Raw genomic sequence first — 17,723 nt, 5'->3', positions numbered from 1 at the left:
AAATATATTTAAGTGAAAAAATTGGTGTTTTTTTCTCTTATGAGGTTTTTCACGCTAACTACTTGATAAATTCTTATGAAGATTTTATCCTATTTTTAAATTATATATATATATATATATATATATATATATATATATATATATATATATATATATGTATATATATAAATCAAATCAGAACCAAAATTGAGGTCGATCAACATCAGTGGAAATTGCAGCTGTGGTTAAGCGAACCATCCGATCGTGGTCGTTGCCGGCGCCGCCCCGTCTGGCCTCCGTGGCGGTAGCACGTAAAAGCACCATCCGTTCGTGTCCGTTGCCAGCCTTGCCTGGCCCCCGTGCCGGTGGCATGTAAAAGCACCATCCATTCGTGTCCGTGGCCAGCCTCGTCTGGCCCCCATGCCGGTGGCATGTAAAAAGCACCCACTACACTCACGGAGTGGTTGGCGTTAGGAAGGGCATCCAGCCGTAGAAACACTGCCAGATCTGACTGGGCCTGATGCAGCCTTCCGGCTTCACAGACCCCAGTTGAACCGTCCAACCCATGCTAGCATGGAAAACGGACGCTAAATGATGATGATGATGTGGGGAGGCACAAATGCCCACACAAATATACACAGTTATATATTCATAAGGTTGCTAAATCTATGCATGTCAATGAGAACTGATATGCTAACCCATTTCTGCATATTGCGCTCAGCACCTCTTAACAGATATAGAACTAATCTTTTTCATAAACTGATAAAAAGAATTATTCTTTTATAAGGCAATTTTTTTTTGTACTTTTATTATTTTTTTTTATAGTGCTATTGACAATGGATTAATTGGAAGTGTAATTGAGTAATAGAGAGTCGTTGTGTGTGAAATGCTGGTGACACTCCACTCAGAATTAAATCAATTATGAAGTTCCTTAGAAAGTCACTCAAAAGTCAAGAAAACACCACTGCACTCTATTCCCACTAAATACAAGTGGCACTCAACTAGAGCCCTTGCAATCACTCAGAACACTAGGCTTTGCTGTCACCAAGAAGCTTTCCTAGCAAAAGCTGGTCCCTAGCATTGCTCAGACCTAATCCCTAAGGCTAGCCCTTTTTTTAATACCAGAAGATATTTCAACCCCATCAGTTATTAACACTCTGAAGGCGCATGGCTCAGTGGTTAGAGTGTCGAAGTTGTGAGCTTGAATCCCAGACCGGGCTGCATGTTGTGTTCTTGAGCAAGACACTTTATTTCACGTTGCTCCAGTTCACTCAGCTGTAGAAATGAGTTGCAATGTCACAGGTACCAAGCTGTATCGGCCCCTTTGCCTTTCCCTTGGATAACACTGGTGGCGTGGAGAGGGGAGGCCGGTATGCATGGGCGACTGCTGGTCTTCCATAAACAACCTTGCCCAGACTTGTGCCTCAGAGGGTAACTTTCTAGGTGCAGGCCCATGGTCAGTGTCTGACCGAAGGGGGTCTCAGATCAGATCATAAGGCTCATGTGATGTCCAGAGTGGATTACTTCTCTCACATCCAAGATGGCACTGTTGTTAAATACATCAACATCTTGGACCATATCTGGAGAGGGGTCACTCAGTTTATTGGTTACATTCCATTCCCTGTTCTCCAAGTGTGCTATCTCCTCTCTCCATTTTCCTTCTTTTTTTTTTTTCCCTCTCTGTGGCTTCTGTAAGCTGGCTGGTCTGATACTTTTATTACTCAGGCAGTCTCTTCACCTCTTACCATTGTTGTATCATCCAATCCCACTGCCCTTTACTAACCTCCATGCCTAGATTTTCCTCTTCAGACCATTCTCTCACTGCAGTCTTGTCCTTGCTCGACTGGAACCTTAATATCATCAAACTCATCAGTCTGGGAAAATCTGCAGAAGTCATGGGTACCCTAACCTTTCCTTCAGATTCAACAAGGCAAAAAAAAGTGATTAACTGGCCTTAGAATTCCTTTAAATCGTGGATGTAGAAACCAGTATTGTATAAATATGTCAATCTGTCATTTAGTGTTGCTTTGAATATAAATCTGTAATCTTTTCCATCACTATACAGTTTCAGTAATGCAAAAGAACACTGCAATAGTTTGACTGGTGTCTATTTTGATCAAATTTTCAAACCATTGCCGCCGCCGCCACCACCACCATCATTTTCCTCCCCCTCTCTCTCTCTCTCTCTCTCTCTCTCCATGTAGAGAGAGGGGTTGAAAGAGGAAGGAAACAGTCTGTTATGTTTATACTCAAAGAACCGAGATATGTGATGCATTGTTGCACTCGAGAAGACCCGCCCTCCCCAACAAAATTGAGATCCTAAAACCAAGCTGCCATGTAAAAAGCATCCAGTATACACTGTAAAATGGTTGGCATTAGGAAAGGCATCCAGCTGTAGAAACCAAGCTAAAACAATAGAATCTAGTGATTAACCACATAGAGACTGCCTTTGATTCAAGGAAATATCTAGGTTAACGCTGAAGACATCAGCTGGAGAAAGTTCTATTTTATCAATGTCCTATAAATAACTCTTTTAAATATTGAAAATAGAATGAATTCATATTTACCTCTGAGTATCAGCTGATGGGAGTTGTAAGGATTATCATTCAATTGAATTTTGCTCTGGAGATATCTTTTGTAGGGGGAAAGTCATGACTTAGTTTAACCCTCTTGATACCCTATTTCTGTTGAAATACACTACCTTTGCTTCAATCAATTTTTAAAATAATGGAGGATTTAATAAAATAACTTTGTCGATACCAAGATGGTATTCAGAACACAAATTCACATGGAATTTCGACAGGTTTTAGTTTAGATTGCATTAAAACAAATGATGGGCAGTTTCAGACAAGTTGGTATCAAAAGGTTTACATTGATACAGAATATCTCTGATGGAAGCTGGTTGACCATACCAACAGTTCATCTTTACATTTTTATTCTGGTTGTGTTTCCTGCTGGTGTCAATGTATGAGTCAACTTTATTTCAATCTTCCACTGTTAACAACTGACAAATAAACAAACCTTATCTTGCTGAGTGTCCTTTTTGTTTCCTCTAACAAACAACCCCCCCTCACACACACACACACACACACACACAAACAATCTTCTCGACTTTGTGACACAACGGAAATCAAACTGTGCTGATTGTGATATGTAGTGGTGGTGATGGATCTGCCTAGGACACAGGCATAGGTATGTGGTTGAGAAGTTTGCTTTCATTGTCCACTCTTTACATTTTCATGGGTTGGATGAAGTTTCTTGAGGCAGATTTTCTCTGGATAGATGTCCTTGTTGCTGACCTTCGCATGTATGAAGTAAGCTAATATTTCCCTGTGACCAGCCTTGATTCTGCAGAATATTGGAATTGAATGGTACAGCTTGTATAACAGTGACACTCGTTTACAACTATCCTCCAATGTCAAGACAAGGGGATTCATATTCACACATACACACAGTGGGCTTCTTTCAGCTTTCTCTTACCAAAACCACTCACACACAGGTATGTGTGTGGGTTTCCCTCATGTTCACTGGTCTGTAAACAATAGCTTTCTACCAGTGTCATTGGCTTGCAGTCTGAGCCAGGCAGCGAGCTGGCAGAAACATTAGCATGCCGGGCAAAATGCTTAGTGGTATTTCGTCTGCCGTTATGTTCTGAGTTCAAATTCCGCTGAGGTTGACTTTGCCTTTCATCCTTTCGCGGTCGATAAATTAAGTACCAGTTACGCACTGAGGTCGATGTAATCGACTTAATCCCTTTGTCTGTCCTTTTTTGTCCCCTCTATGTTTAGCCCCTTGTGGGTAGTAAAGAAATAAGAAATATCTGAGCTTCCTAACATTCCTCAACATGTGTGATCTTTGTAAACAAAAGGCACCTCAAATTGTGTTGCTTGTTTCCAGTTCACTGTATAGAATATGTCTGAGCTGTTATTTGTGCAATACTCAAAAAGATTATTACCTCACTTGGACATAAGCGATGGTTGGTGACAGGAAGGGCATCCGACCAGAGGAAGAACTCTGCCTCAATGCACACTCGTCTGATCCATGCAAGCATGGTAGACGTTAGACAATAATGATTGATCTGTCAATCTGTGATATATGATGGTGGAATTCTCCATTGAGAACAATGTATGAACATCCTCTTGTTCAATCATCTGAATGAGTTACCCATTCAGTTAGTATGTGAAGTGGTTGAGTATCCCTTAGGTATAAGTGAATCATTGTGACATGGTTGGACCTTCAAAGTACCCAGTTTCACTCACAAGGTTTGGGTCTTCTCAAATCTGTGATAATGGACATTTGCCTAAGATTCCATTCAGTGGGATCAAACCCAGTTCCTCATGGTAGCAAACTGAATTTTTTAACCTCTCGGCCATGCTTGTATCTGCATATGTGTGCATACTTGTTTGTGCTTTCATTTTTATACCCATTTTTCCATGTTGCAGTTCAACACCCTAACAACCAGTCCACATGGCCCCTTGTTTAGTGTAGATCTACACAAGTCATAAAATCAAGGTTCCAATTTGCAGACTGGGTGAGACATTGTGTTCTTGAGTAAATTGCTTTTATTCACATTGCTCCCCCAGTCAATTGTACACCATGGGAATTGGATTAAACTCTGGCTTTTGGAGACCAAGCGCTTGTGACAAATTTAGGTCTGAGAATGGGTTACATAAATATGGTTGATGTGTTGTTTTACACCTGGATGCTCTTCCTGTTGTTAACCCTTACCTGTTTTACTAGTTATGAATATCTTGAAATATTGAGTAACCTGAGGTTTTAGAAAACTGATTCTCTTAAGTCCTTTGCAAAAGGGCCTTGCTCGTTGTACCTGTTTTACAATTTTGTGTTGTTGTTTGATACTGATTCTGCTATTAAAAAAAAACAAAAAAAAAACCCTGGTTGTATGTTTAATTTGGTCACATCTATTATAACAATTTCCATGTTTTGCTGTTTCAGTACTTCATTGCCTTACTTGTGGTACTCACTGCTGAGGTCACAGCTGGTCTGTTAGCTTACTTATACAGATCACATGTAAGTAACTTTTAACCATTCCTTTCTCTTTTATTTGCATGTTTGCCTCAAAGTTTGATCACACTTTTATGAACTTTCCCTAAAGTTTGTTTCAATATTAACTTCTGGACCTCCTCAGCATAAATTATGGTACTTCTGTTAAGAATGACTATGCTGGATCACCAAAGAACCAATACTTGGCATTTTAACTTTAATGTTGGAAAATTTATTATATTTAACTTGTCATAGCTCAGAAAAGAAAATCATTTTAATGTCTATTTTTCTATGCTGATAAGGGTCAGACAAAATTCATTGTAGCAGATTTTAAGAAGAGCATCCAATTGTAGAAACCATGCCAAGGCATATATTAGAGCTCAGTGCAACCCTCAAGCAGGTTGAATCCTATCGGGCTGTCTAACGCAGGCCAGCACAGATGAACAGTTGAGGTTTCACTTGGAGAAGAAAGCAAGATTGAAAAATGGGGTTCTTCCTCAGATTTTCAAAATAAATGGTTTTTTTTTTTTTTTTGTTATTAATGACTGAAGCAATATTAGTTCAGAACCTTTCTTTATTTCTGACCCTCATTCTCCCATTGACTCATTCTCTCTCCCCTGTCACCCATCCTCCCTGCTATCCATCACTCTCTGCCACTTATTGTCACCTTCATTTGTTTTTTTCAGTTATCTCTTTCGCTGCCCTCATTTCTATTACTCTCTTCCCCTCACCCTACCACGCGTGATAATTTCTATTCAATTTCCTTTCCAACAGTCAACATGTAGTTGTCTATCCTCACTCTGTCACTCATTCAGTTATGTTGCTGTTGCAAAGTGGTCTTTTGTCACTCTGTCTTTTGATGACGGTTGTCACTCTGACAGATATTGTTATAGTCGTTAATAGAATGGTTCTATCTGCCACTGTGTGACTCGTACAGTGTTGTTATCCTCAAAAGGTTGGATCATTATAACATCCACTCATTATCACACTATAATTACTATATCAGCACACATGACTAAGTCTCGACCCTCCCCTTTGACCATCTCTGTCAACTGGTCTATTTATAAAGGCTGGCTACTACGGCTTTTTACCAGGTGGAGTGTACAGTTTCACTATACAAAAGTTGCCATGAACAAACAGTAACTTTTTAGTCTTGTCAGGGATAAGACAACCTCTCTGGTGCTGTACCACATTAAAATGATTGTTCAGTGTTTCCTAGAAAGATCAACCAGTTGTAGTAGAAACCATGGAATGTAAAAATGAAATGCTGTTCACAACCTGGTTTGGAAAACAGTGACTTGTCCAACCCATGCCAGCATGTGAAAGTGGACATAAAATTATATTTTTCCAATTTATTAGAAACCTTTGCACAGTTTTAGTTATTCTATAACTGTTCTATAATATGCTTGGTTATATGTGATATTATGCTAGCACCTGCTCATTTAGTTGACAGGTACTTTATCTTGGGGTTTGGTGACAAGTTTCCTCAAATCTCAATCTTCCTTAGTATTCTTTCAGAATATAAGATGGCACTTTCTTGCAGGTCGACAATGCTAGTTTCAATTCCAATTTCTTTCAGTCCTTTAGGTGGCATTTTGGGTGTTGTGCCAAGTGCACCTATTACTATGGGAATAATTGTTGTCTTGGTCTTCCATGGTCTCCTCAGCTCTCTGACCAGATCCTGGTATTTCTCAATTTTTTCCCATTTCTTTGGTATTGACTCTGCTATCATAGGAAATTGCAAAATTATTGTTGTTGTTATTATTATTCAACTTACTCCCATCCCTAACTTGCTGGCCTTGTGCCAAAATTTGATATCATTATTATTATTATTATTCAGTAGTTTTATTTTTATCGCATGCTTTCACTGCATTGCCATGCGCAGCTCTGTGTGCCTTGGGTATGTGCTGTGGTTTGTTGTGATGCTCTTATGGCTACTGTATTGAAAGTAGGATGTGTGTGATGCCTAGTAGGGCTATTTTCTGTATGTTATATATACTTGTTAGTCCTGGTGAGTTTATGTATCTGTTTGAATATTTTTTTATCTTACCTAATGCGCCTACTATGATAGGAATTGTTTCTGTTTTTAGACTCCACTTTCGAGTTACCTCTATTTCCAGGTCTTTGTATTTTGAAAGTTTCTCCATTTCTTTTAGAGAAACATTGTCATCTTTTGGTATTGATACATTGATTAGAAAGCATTTTTTTTTCTTGGTGATCCCTGACAACTATATCCAACCTATTAGCTTTAATTTCTCTATCTGTGTGTATTGGCATATCTCATAGTATGGTTGTTTTCTCATTTTCTGTGACCTTTTCTGGCGTGTGCCTATAGCATCTTTTTTCTGTTATTCCATAGTGTTGGCATAGCTTCCAGTGTACATTGATCCCAACTCTGTCGTGTCTGAATATATTTCTTCTTAACCAGGACTCGGCAGCCTGAGACAATATGATTTATTGTTTCTTCTCCATCCCCACATATTCTACAGTTATTTGTATTTCTTTTCATTACATGTTTTTGGTAATTTCTGGTGGAAAGGCTTTGGTCTTGTGCTGCAGTTAAAAATCCTCAGAGCCATTGTTGGGGTTTTGCTTTGTCTATTTCTTTTGCATTTGGTTTAACCCAGTATTTGCCATTTTTAGTTTGGATTTCAGTTGTTTTACAGCTTTTTTTTTTTGTTTGTTTTTTTTCTTCATAGTTGTTAGGTACTATGACTTTTTAGAAAAATGTGCCAAAGCAACCTTGGAAAGAAGAAAACTAGTTAAGAGTAGCAACATCACGCTATATTAAGCAAATGAAATGAGAGAATTAGACCAAGGCCAGATATACAAATACTTAGGAATCAATGAACTAGATTTGATACAACACACACAAATGAAAGAGAAGATTAAAAAAAAATAGAATACTATAGATGAGTTAGATTAATACTGAAAACAGAGCTCAATGCAGAAAACAAGATAATAGGTATCAACACTCTAGCCATCCCAGTTATGTTACAGCTACAATATTCTTAACTGGACCCTAAATGAACTAATTAAAATACAGAAAAACAAGAAAAATAATGACAGGATTTAGGATGCACCACCCAAAATCTGACATAGAAAGGCTATATATATAGAACATATCGAAGGTGGTAGAGGCCTTATACAGCGAGAAAACTATTATAAAATAACCTCCATAGGACTACAGAAATACCTGTTTCAGAAGCAAGGAAAACTAATACAAATAAACACAAACAAAACAAAAAAAAACTGTTTCCAGTCTTTAAAGAAGCTGACAAATACAAAAAAGAAGTCATAGTACTCAACAATTATTATTATTATTGTATGTATCTCTTCTACACAGGTGACCTCTGCTGTGTCAGATGGATTGACGCTTGCTATCAACAAATACGACAATGTCAGTAGTATTGATCATGATCAGATTGACTATGTACAGCGAGAGGTAAGTAAAGTCTGCATTGTTAGAAAAAGTCTTTATAAAGTTTCACTTGAAATATGAAATGCCTGTTTGTTCATCTAAATTTCTGTAATATGGAATTACCCAGCGTCGTCTTACTGGTACTTATGCCTGTGCTAGTAGGGTGCCAAGAACACCATCCAAGCATGATCGTTGCCAGAGCAGCCAACTGGCTTCCGTACCTGTGGCACGTAAAAGGGCACCATTCGAGTGTGATCGTTACCAATGTCGCTTCACTGGCACGTATAATAAGATTCGAGCGAGGTCGTTTCCAGTGCCGCCTGACTGGCCCCCGTGCCGGTGGCACGTAAAAAGCACCCACTACACTCTCGGAGTGTTTGGCATTAGGAAGGGCATCCAGCTGTAGAAACTCTACCAGATCAAGATTGGAGCTTAGTGCAGCCTCCTGGCTCACCAGCCCTCAGTCAAATCGTCCAACCCATGCTAGCATGGAAAGCGGATGTTAAACGATGATGATGGTGATGATACACACTGATTTATTCCAAATAGTGTTCTCACCCACGTTGGCTGGCCTTTGTGCCCTCTGGCCTTCATAACAGGAATTGTGAATATTAAGTGATCAGAATAGTAGTTTAGCTGGTGAGTGTAAGTTCAATTCCTAGGTCAGTGAAATTATATATACTCTGGTTCAAACATAAACTAACTTCATAAGAAGAGAATCTCATTGATTTGGACAATGGAATTAGAACAATCTACCCAATGTAGATTTAATAAAGGTTTTGGTTCCAGTTGTGAGAATATTACTAAAATGTGACAAGCACTTGAAGACCAGAGAATACAATAATAAAAAATGTGACTATAACAGAAAATGAATAAAGAATTTATCTTCATTTATTGTTTTTTAGCAAATTGGTTCAATGCCAGCCTATTTATTGAGAACAATAGTTCATAGCCCATAAACGGTACCACTATTTATTGCTATAACCAGATGGTGCTATTAAGTTAGATATGGCCTGAGCCTATACTGGCAAAAACCTATCTAAGTTATAACAGTTAATTTCATTACTCCAGTAGTCTACCTAGCTGTAAATAGGGACCCTGCAGTGGTAGTTTATTGTAAGAAGTATTCTAAGCACTGTATTGTTGCAAAGCATTTGTTCTTTTCCAGTAGTGGTAACATCATACTACAAGCACAGATCGTAGACTATACTCCACCAGATCAGCTTTCTTCAGACATTATGAAGATCTGAAGTATTTTGCTGTGCCTTAGTAATTAACCTCCCCACACATTTTCCAAGCTACCTCTGATACAGTATTGGAATAACTGTATTTGTCCTTCCATAAATTAAATACTATTGTCTGTAAAATATGTATGGAATCCTCAATAGTGCTGGTGTCATGAAGAAAAGAAAAGCACCTAACACATTCTGTGAAGTAGTTGGAATAAAGGCAGGCATTCAGCCACAGAAACCATTCAGAGATGAATATTGGGACATGATGTGGTCCTCCACTTCGTTGGTGCCTACCAAACTATCAAACTTGTGTCACTATGGGACAGTGAATATTAACTCTTTTGATATCATCAAACCTGCCTGAAACCACTCTTGGTTTCATGATACAAATTCTGTTTTAAATAATCTAAATTAAAAATAGCCATTAAAATTTTGTTAATTTTTGTATTAGTGTTAAATCGCATTTTATCAATATGTTTTTAGAGGGAGAAAAATAAAAAATAAAACATAAGTATAAAAGATTAAATTATCAAACAAAAAAAAAACAGAAGTACCCCAAGGAAACAAAGAAAAAGGGCAAGGGGGTGGAATTAAGCAGCAGAAGATGGTGAGGAGGGAGTAACAGTCTGTACACCCCAGACCAACTGGTGTGTAGACCAAGGAAGTCATGTGCTTTGCCCAGAGGCACATAATAGCTGTAGTGGTGTTGTTAGGGTTTAAATTTGTTCAGTGTTGTCACAGTATAACTTCATAATTTGAAGAGTTATTTGACAACCTCTTATCTATCGAGAAGAAAGATCTTCAAGGTGATGTCAACATTATTATCTCTTCTTTAACACTTTAGTGTTTAAACTGGCCCAAATATTCTTCCTGTTTTAGGTTCAAACTGGCTGGACCTGGCCTCTCATACCTACTCAACATTTGTCATTCTAAACATAAGCAGTCACAAAATCTGAAAGCTACAAGATAATACATGAATAATTCAAAACAATGTGAATAAATTAACATTAATTAACATTACATTTGACAGTTATCTGAAAGCTGAAGGGTTAATAAATATTCATTTTCTGTTGTATAACATAAAGTCTAATTATCTGTTAATCTTACCATTTCTTACCATTTCAGTTGGAATGTTGTGGTGTAAAGAACGCCACAGATTGGCGTAACACAAAATGGTACAAGACCTACCATGCAGTGCCAGAAAGTTGTTGTATGCCTCAAACTACGCACAATGTTACCTGTGATACAAAACTTGATCATCATTCTACAGGAATCTATCACCAGGTAATTTTTTTTTTCTGTTTAAATAATGGCTTCCTAAACGGATGTTAAACGATGATATATATATATATATATATATATATCATTATATATATGCATGCACAGGCATGGCTGTGTACTTGAGAGATTACTTTGTCATCCATGTAGTTTCAGGTTCAATCCCTCTTAAGTGTAGCATGAAACATGGAGAGCCACCTGCAGCAACTACAAGAAGATCCAGACCTTCATCAACAAATGTCTCCAGCAGATCCTCCATCTAATGTGGTTCGACAGAGTGCCAAACACCGACCTGTGGGAAAGGGCCAACTAGGAGTCCATACATGTTCAGATTAGACGAAGGAAATAGAGATGGATCGGACACACACTGTGGAAAGAACCCTCAAATGTGACACGATAAGCACTTGACTGGAACCTGCAGGGGAAAAGGAAGCGAGGACGCTCAAAGCAGAGCATTTTGGACGAGCTTAGGACCACTGCCCTGACATGGGAAGCAGCCAAGAAACACGCCAATGACCGCAAAAAGTGGAAAACAACTGTTGAGGCCATATGCTCCACAAGGGGCAAAAAGGATTAAGAAGTTTCTTTTTATCTATATATATATATATATATATATATATATATGTATACTGTGCTCTAATTGTGGAGGATACCTCTGGAAGGGGTAGACCCAGGAAGACATGGGAATAAGTGATGAAAAAGAATCTTTGGATGCTGAGCCTCACTGAGGAAATAAGTTATTGGGAGATGTGGTGATTTGCTGTACTTGATAAGACCCATCAAGCTAAGTAAAGTCGCTGTCTTCCACACATACAAGCTTGTCCTTTCAGGTGCTGGTGCCACTTAAAAAGCATTCATACCAGTGCTACTCTAACACACCCGTGCCAGTGCTGCATATACACACCCATACCAGTTGCACAAGAAAAGCACCCAGCATGATCTTTTAAGTGATTGGTGTTAGGAAGGGCATCCAGCCATGGAAACCATGCCTCAACAGACAGCTGGAGTCTGGACAGCTCCATGTCTGACCGTCTAACCCATCCCAGCATGGAAAGCGGATGTTAAATGATGATATATATATATACACACCGGAGTAAACACATAAATGTGAAACAAGGTGGAAAAAAGAGTACTCAAATACCAGAGGTAGAGTAATATTCTTTATTTAAAAGCAACAGAAATTTAACAAAAATTTTAATTTCTGCTGCTTTTAAATAAAGTAATATACATATATCATTATCATCATCATATATGTGCATGCACAGGCATGGCTGTGTACTTGAGAAGTTCCTTTGTCATCCATGTAGTTTCAGGTTCAATCCCTCTTAAGTGTAGTATGTGCAAGTATCATCTGTAGCTCTGGGCCAACCAAAGCCTTGTGAGCAGGCTTGATAGAATAGGGACAGAAAAGATCAGTGTATGCTCATACACATGCATGTGTGTGTGTGTGTGTGTGTGTCTTTACATTTGTGCTCAGTTGAATGAAAGTTACAGCTTATGTGCAGTGATATTGTTGTGAGTTCTATCAACTGGTTATCTGTTTGCTTGTGCCTTCAAAGTTGGAGGGAGAAAAATTCCTTGACTTGAAAAATAGATTAAGATTAGTATCTGGCTGTAAGGTGATGCCTCTGTAACACAATCATGTATCCCGTTCTAGGATAGAATGATACTAGCACTATGACCTGGCGTTGCCAGGTCATAGTGCTAGTGCATGCATATACAGCTGCATGCGTGCGCACATACACGCGAGTACTGTCCAAATCTCCGACCAATTACATACAGCTAGCTGGCATTCAATTGGCGTATCAAATTTTGGGCATTTTGATTGGGTTTTGGATAGAAAATTCACAAAAAAGTCACTTCTATTGATTTCTTAATGGCTTTGCGGGGTGACTGGGGAAATGTAAAGATGTGCACGACCACTCTTGGTCGGTTTTGAATGACCATAGAAAGTGCGAGCCCTCTAACTGAAAAATTATGGATTTGTATAAAGGACACACACACAGACAGACATTTTGCCGTTTATATTTAGGCCGTTGCCAGCGCCGCCCCGACTGGCCTCCGTGCTGGTGGCACGTAAAAAGCACTATCCGTTCGTGGCCATTGCCAGCCTCATATGGCTCCCGTGCCGGTGGCACGAAAAAAGCACCATCCGATCGTGGCCGTTGCCAGCCCCGCCTGGCCCCTGTGCCGGTGGCACGAAAAAAGCACCATCCGTCCGTGGCCGTTTGCCAGCTCCGTCTGGCACCTGTGCGGGTGGCACGTAAAAAGCACCCACTACACTCACGGAGTGGTTGGCGTTAGGAAGGGCATCCAGCCGTAGAAACATTGCCAGATCAAATTGGGCCTGGTGCAGCCTTCTGTCTTCCCAGACCCCAGTTGAACCATCCAACCCATGCTAGCATGGAAAGCGGACGCTAAATGATGATGATATATTGAGATAAAAACAAACAATAAATGGGAATATGCTGTAAAGTATGTGTACCCCAGATTTTAGACTAGTTACACCATATTCGTGCATGTCTTGGTAACTAAAAGAGTTAATCTCTGCTGTATTGGAAAAGTGAATATCAAAAATGATGATGATATATATTAGTCTTTGCTGTTAGAATAAGATCCCTTCCCCAACTGAAGTGCTCTCCACCCTTTCTCATTACAGGGCTGTTACGAACGTTTGAAGCTGAAATTTCTCGACAATTTGACTTACATAACCTCAGCAGGAATCACATTTGCTCTTCTTCAGGTAAGTTTATTTCGTTTTAAAACACTGAAACTTGATTAACTGAAAGTTATTTCACCTAACATCTAGGTGGGTTTTAATTTTGGAGGTAGAGGGAGTCAGTAAGTCACACCTTTATGTGTGTGAGAGTGGTTAGGCTTTAGGATGTTTTGGTAGGAGTTTCACTAGATGCAGACCTTAGGTGTCGGTTGAGAAGGAAAGAAATAGCACCAACTATAGAAACGTTATTTTTAAAAAAAACTTTTCTGTTTTAAGTATTCGGTTATCTTAATGTTCTGCTCTGTTAACATAGAGAACACCATAGTGAAAGAACAGGAGAGACTATGATACTATATCTATCTTGTGTTATGCTGGCTTGTTTGTAGCAATAAGGAAATATTAGTCATACCTAAAATTTAGTACCTTGTAGCTGTGTGATAATGTTTATATTGATAGGGTGTTACTTTAAAATCTGTATTTAGTGTTTGACCCTATATTAGTTAAATGGTATTTCAAAAGACCATTTCAGTAATAAGCCAAAGATTCACCCATCACTACAGCCCTGGACTCACAGATTGCTGTGTTTTCTTGTTGCTAAGCATTTTTCCCAGTGTACTAATGATTCTGCCAGCTCACCTTGATATAGTCTTTTAATATTGGTTTCAAATTTTGGCACAAGGCCAGCAATTTCAGGAGAGCAGTCTAGTTGATTTACATTGACCCCAGTGCTTGACTGGTACTTATTTTATCTAGTCTCTTGTGATCCCTGACAGGATGAAAGGCAAAGTCAGCCTCGGCGGAATTTGCACTCAGCATAAAGACAGACAAAATGCTGCTCAGCAATTTTTCCCACTGTAATAATGATTCTATGAGCTTTGCTACCCTAAGATAATTATTAATATTTTTACAAGATTATTTTCTTGCTAAATTTTTTATTCTTTTTCTTCCAGATAATTGGACTGATTGCAACGTGTATTCTCTGCTGTCGAACCCGTGGAGTGATTGCTTACAAAAACCTCAACAGTAATGTTAGTGCTAATGGTCTGAGAGTCTAACACTTTAGTTATGTCAGCATTTTGCAATGGTTCACAAACTATAGCTTTTCCCTAAAACACCCACTGTCGAATATACTCAATCGAAACATTTCACACAATTTTATTTAATCGAACTTGCATGCTAAGTTTTTGTTAGGTTTTTTTTTCTATTTTTTTTTTCTGTTAAACATTTTTCTTTAATCAATTTTTATTTAAAATTTTTTGTTCCCCTAGTTATTTGTTTGAAATTGAAAATTCCTATCAGACCTGTTGTCTCAATAAATATTGAGTCTTGATTGGTGTTGTGAAGGAGTTTGGTTCTGTGGCTTGCATCATGTACCACCCCATAAACTATATTCTAAGAGATTAATTGTAATTTTCCCAGACTTACATTTTATTTTTGATAACTTATTTGGAATTGAACAATATTACTGTGTGTGTGTGTGTGTGCATGTGTGTGTGCATGAGACCCTTGTTTTCTCGGCTGACATACCTGTTTTGTTATGATTCTTTGACCATCAACACCAACATTCTGCTTTTAGCTATCAACAGCTGAATTTACGACACTCCCTCTCTTTTGACCAAGACTGATAAACTAAGTGGAGCAGGGGAGTCACTATTTTATGGAAGGTTTAATATCACCAATAGTCAGTGTTACCAGGAAGCTGTAACTAATTTCACGAGTTATTAACGACAAAATTATTAAATATATTTTACCCCAATCTTTGAAAAAAAAATTTTTTTTTTTAAACACCAATTATTTTGGGGCCAGCACTTGTTCATCTCTAAAATAAATTAATCTTCTGTCAGTTTTCCGTTTCTCCCCCTCCAAGCCTCATCATCAACTGTAGTTGCTTGTGACTTAAGTATCTGGACAGTAACATCTTTCATTTATTGTTGCTTCAAATATCTTTCACTATTGTGTGTGTGTATATATGTCTATACACTTACACATGTATATAATGACCATTGTGTGAATTGATCCCTTTTGTTACAAAATATTCCTTCTACAAACAACCAATAGACCTTTTTTTTGTCTCACTATTTCACATTAAAAAAGAAAAGATGCTTTACCCTCTAATTGAAAAGTCATTTTGAATATTAATTTTCAATATGTAATATTATATTTTACGATAATCTACATAATCTTGATGATGGAAATTATTTTGTTATCAACTGTATTTATTCGGAATGGCTCTTGTCCCTTATTTAACAACACCTAGGCAACAGCCAAGTACCAAGGTAGTTTATGGACACTTAAATGTCAAACTCCTAAAGTAAGACATATACAGGGTGAGCTCATACAATAACTAAAATAGTTGTATGCTAGTTTATTTATCTCAAGCATTAGCTAAACCGCCAGACTCAAAGCTATTCTTTGAGTTTAATCTCAATGTCTGGCTCTTCATGCTTTAAGTTAGAGCCATTAAAGGATTCACCATTTCAACAGCGAAATTGAATTTGTTTTGGACACGAAGCTAACATTTTGGCGATGGTGTGTACTGTTTTGTAATTTCTACAAAATGAATACTGGATATTGATCAGTACCTGTGAAATCCTTGTCATCCATCTTTTTAATTAGAACACATTCATTAGTGATTTCTATTTAATCTGTCATCTAACATTTAGTGAGACAAATATATCCAGTCAACTCTTTTCAAAAGACAATGAAATTCTGTTTTAAAAAGTAAAATAAACCTGTTTTATTCAAAATTTCTTGACTAATTTATTTGATATTCCTGAGGAAATTACTCCCTTCTAGGTTGAAATTAACATTATATACTCATTATGAATTTTGTTTAATTTTGTCTTCAGAGGTCAATCTCTCTCCAGAGAGATGTGCTAATGGGAAAAGAAAAAAATATAATTTGTATAGTTGAAACAATTTCTCTTTATTCATTAGGAAAGGCTTGAAAACCACTACTTATGAAAGATAAAGCAAATCATGGACCTGAGTTTCAATTCTACTGGGCTCATTTTACTGAGTCCAGATAGAAGAAAAAGAAGATAGCAGTAATATAACATGTAGAATGTATATATATATATATACAAATGTAGAACAGAATTAGCTGAAATATTTTGTCATAGTGAAGCTTCTTTTAAGAAACGTTGTATAATGAAAACCAAGGCGCAGGAGTGGCTGTGTGGTAAGTAGCTTGCTAACCAACCACATGGTTCCGGGTTCAGTCCCACTGCGTGGCATCTTGGGCAAGTGTCTTCTGCTATAGCCCCAGGCCGACCAATGCCTTGTGAGTGGATTTGGTAGACGGAAACTGAAAGAAGCCTGTCGTATATATGTGTGTGTGTTTGTGTGTCTGTCCCCCTAGCATTGCTTGACAACCGATGCTGGTGTGTTTACGTCCCTGTCACTTAGCGGTTTGGCAAAAAGAGACTGATAGAATAAGTACTGGGCTAACAAAAAGAATAAGTCCCGGGGTCGAGTTGCTCGACTAAAGGTGGTGCCCCAGCATGGCCGCAGTCAAATGACTGAAACAAGTAAAGAGAGCTTGTTCAGAATGTTGTCAAGTCTCTTATCTATTGTTATATTTCTATTGAAATGCACTGCTTTTCTTTCAGATAAATGAATTTATCAAAATACCATTGTCCATAATTAAATTGATGTTTGAAACATTTTGATGGAAGGTTTTTAATTTAGATCAGGAAATTTGTGCAATGGAAGCAGGAAATCAATTTTAAGTAAGGTGGTATCAAAACAGTCAACAGATGTTTCTCGGAGACAAAATATTACAGCCACCATTGTTCTTTATTTATATATATATATATATATACATACACACATTATAGATGTTATATATATGTGTTATTATTTTAATCTAATTTTTATATTGATCTACCAATAATTACTGCATATGCTTTATATGCACTTTTGACAAGTTGTGGTGCACCTGAGCACTGTATACAATAATTTCATTATTATTATTATTATTATTATTATATATTGTGTGAACTAAATTGATGCCTCTCTTGCAGAGATTAGTTGCAGGCCTTCTATGAGTGTGAAAATCAGATTTTAGAAATTGTCTTAGCTTAAAAAT

General features: G+C 37.8%; 1 protein-coding gene across 2 annotated transcripts in view; it reads left to right on the top strand.

Annotated features, from left to right (window-relative positions):
- LOC115220630 (tetraspanin-36) overlaps nt 1-16,380 on the top strand; it is a 44,962-nt gene extending 28,582 nt beyond the window's left edge. For both annotated transcript variants that reach the window (XM_029790775.2, XM_029790774.2), the window contains exons 3-7: nt 4,936-5,010; nt 8,330-8,428; nt 10,762-10,920; nt 13,574-13,657; nt 14,584-16,380. In XM_029790775.2, the coding sequence (XP_029646635.1) occupies nt 4,936-5,010; nt 8,330-8,428; nt 10,762-10,920; nt 13,574-13,657; nt 14,584-14,688 (522 nt within the window). In that variant the 3' untranslated portion in view covers nt 14,689-16,380. The remainder of the gene's footprint in view (nt 1-4,935; nt 5,011-8,329; nt 8,429-10,761; nt 10,921-13,573; nt 13,658-14,583) is intronic.
- Nucleotides 16,381-17,723: the final 1,343 nt, after the last annotated feature.

This window comes from Octopus sinensis, linkage group LG16 (genome assembly GCF_006345805.1).
Source record: "Octopus sinensis linkage group LG16, ASM634580v1, whole genome shotgun sequence".
NCBI lineage: Eukaryota > Metazoa > Mollusca > Cephalopoda > Octopoda > Octopodidae > Octopus > Octopus sinensis.
This window is presented reverse-complemented; position numbering and strand designations above follow the sequence as displayed.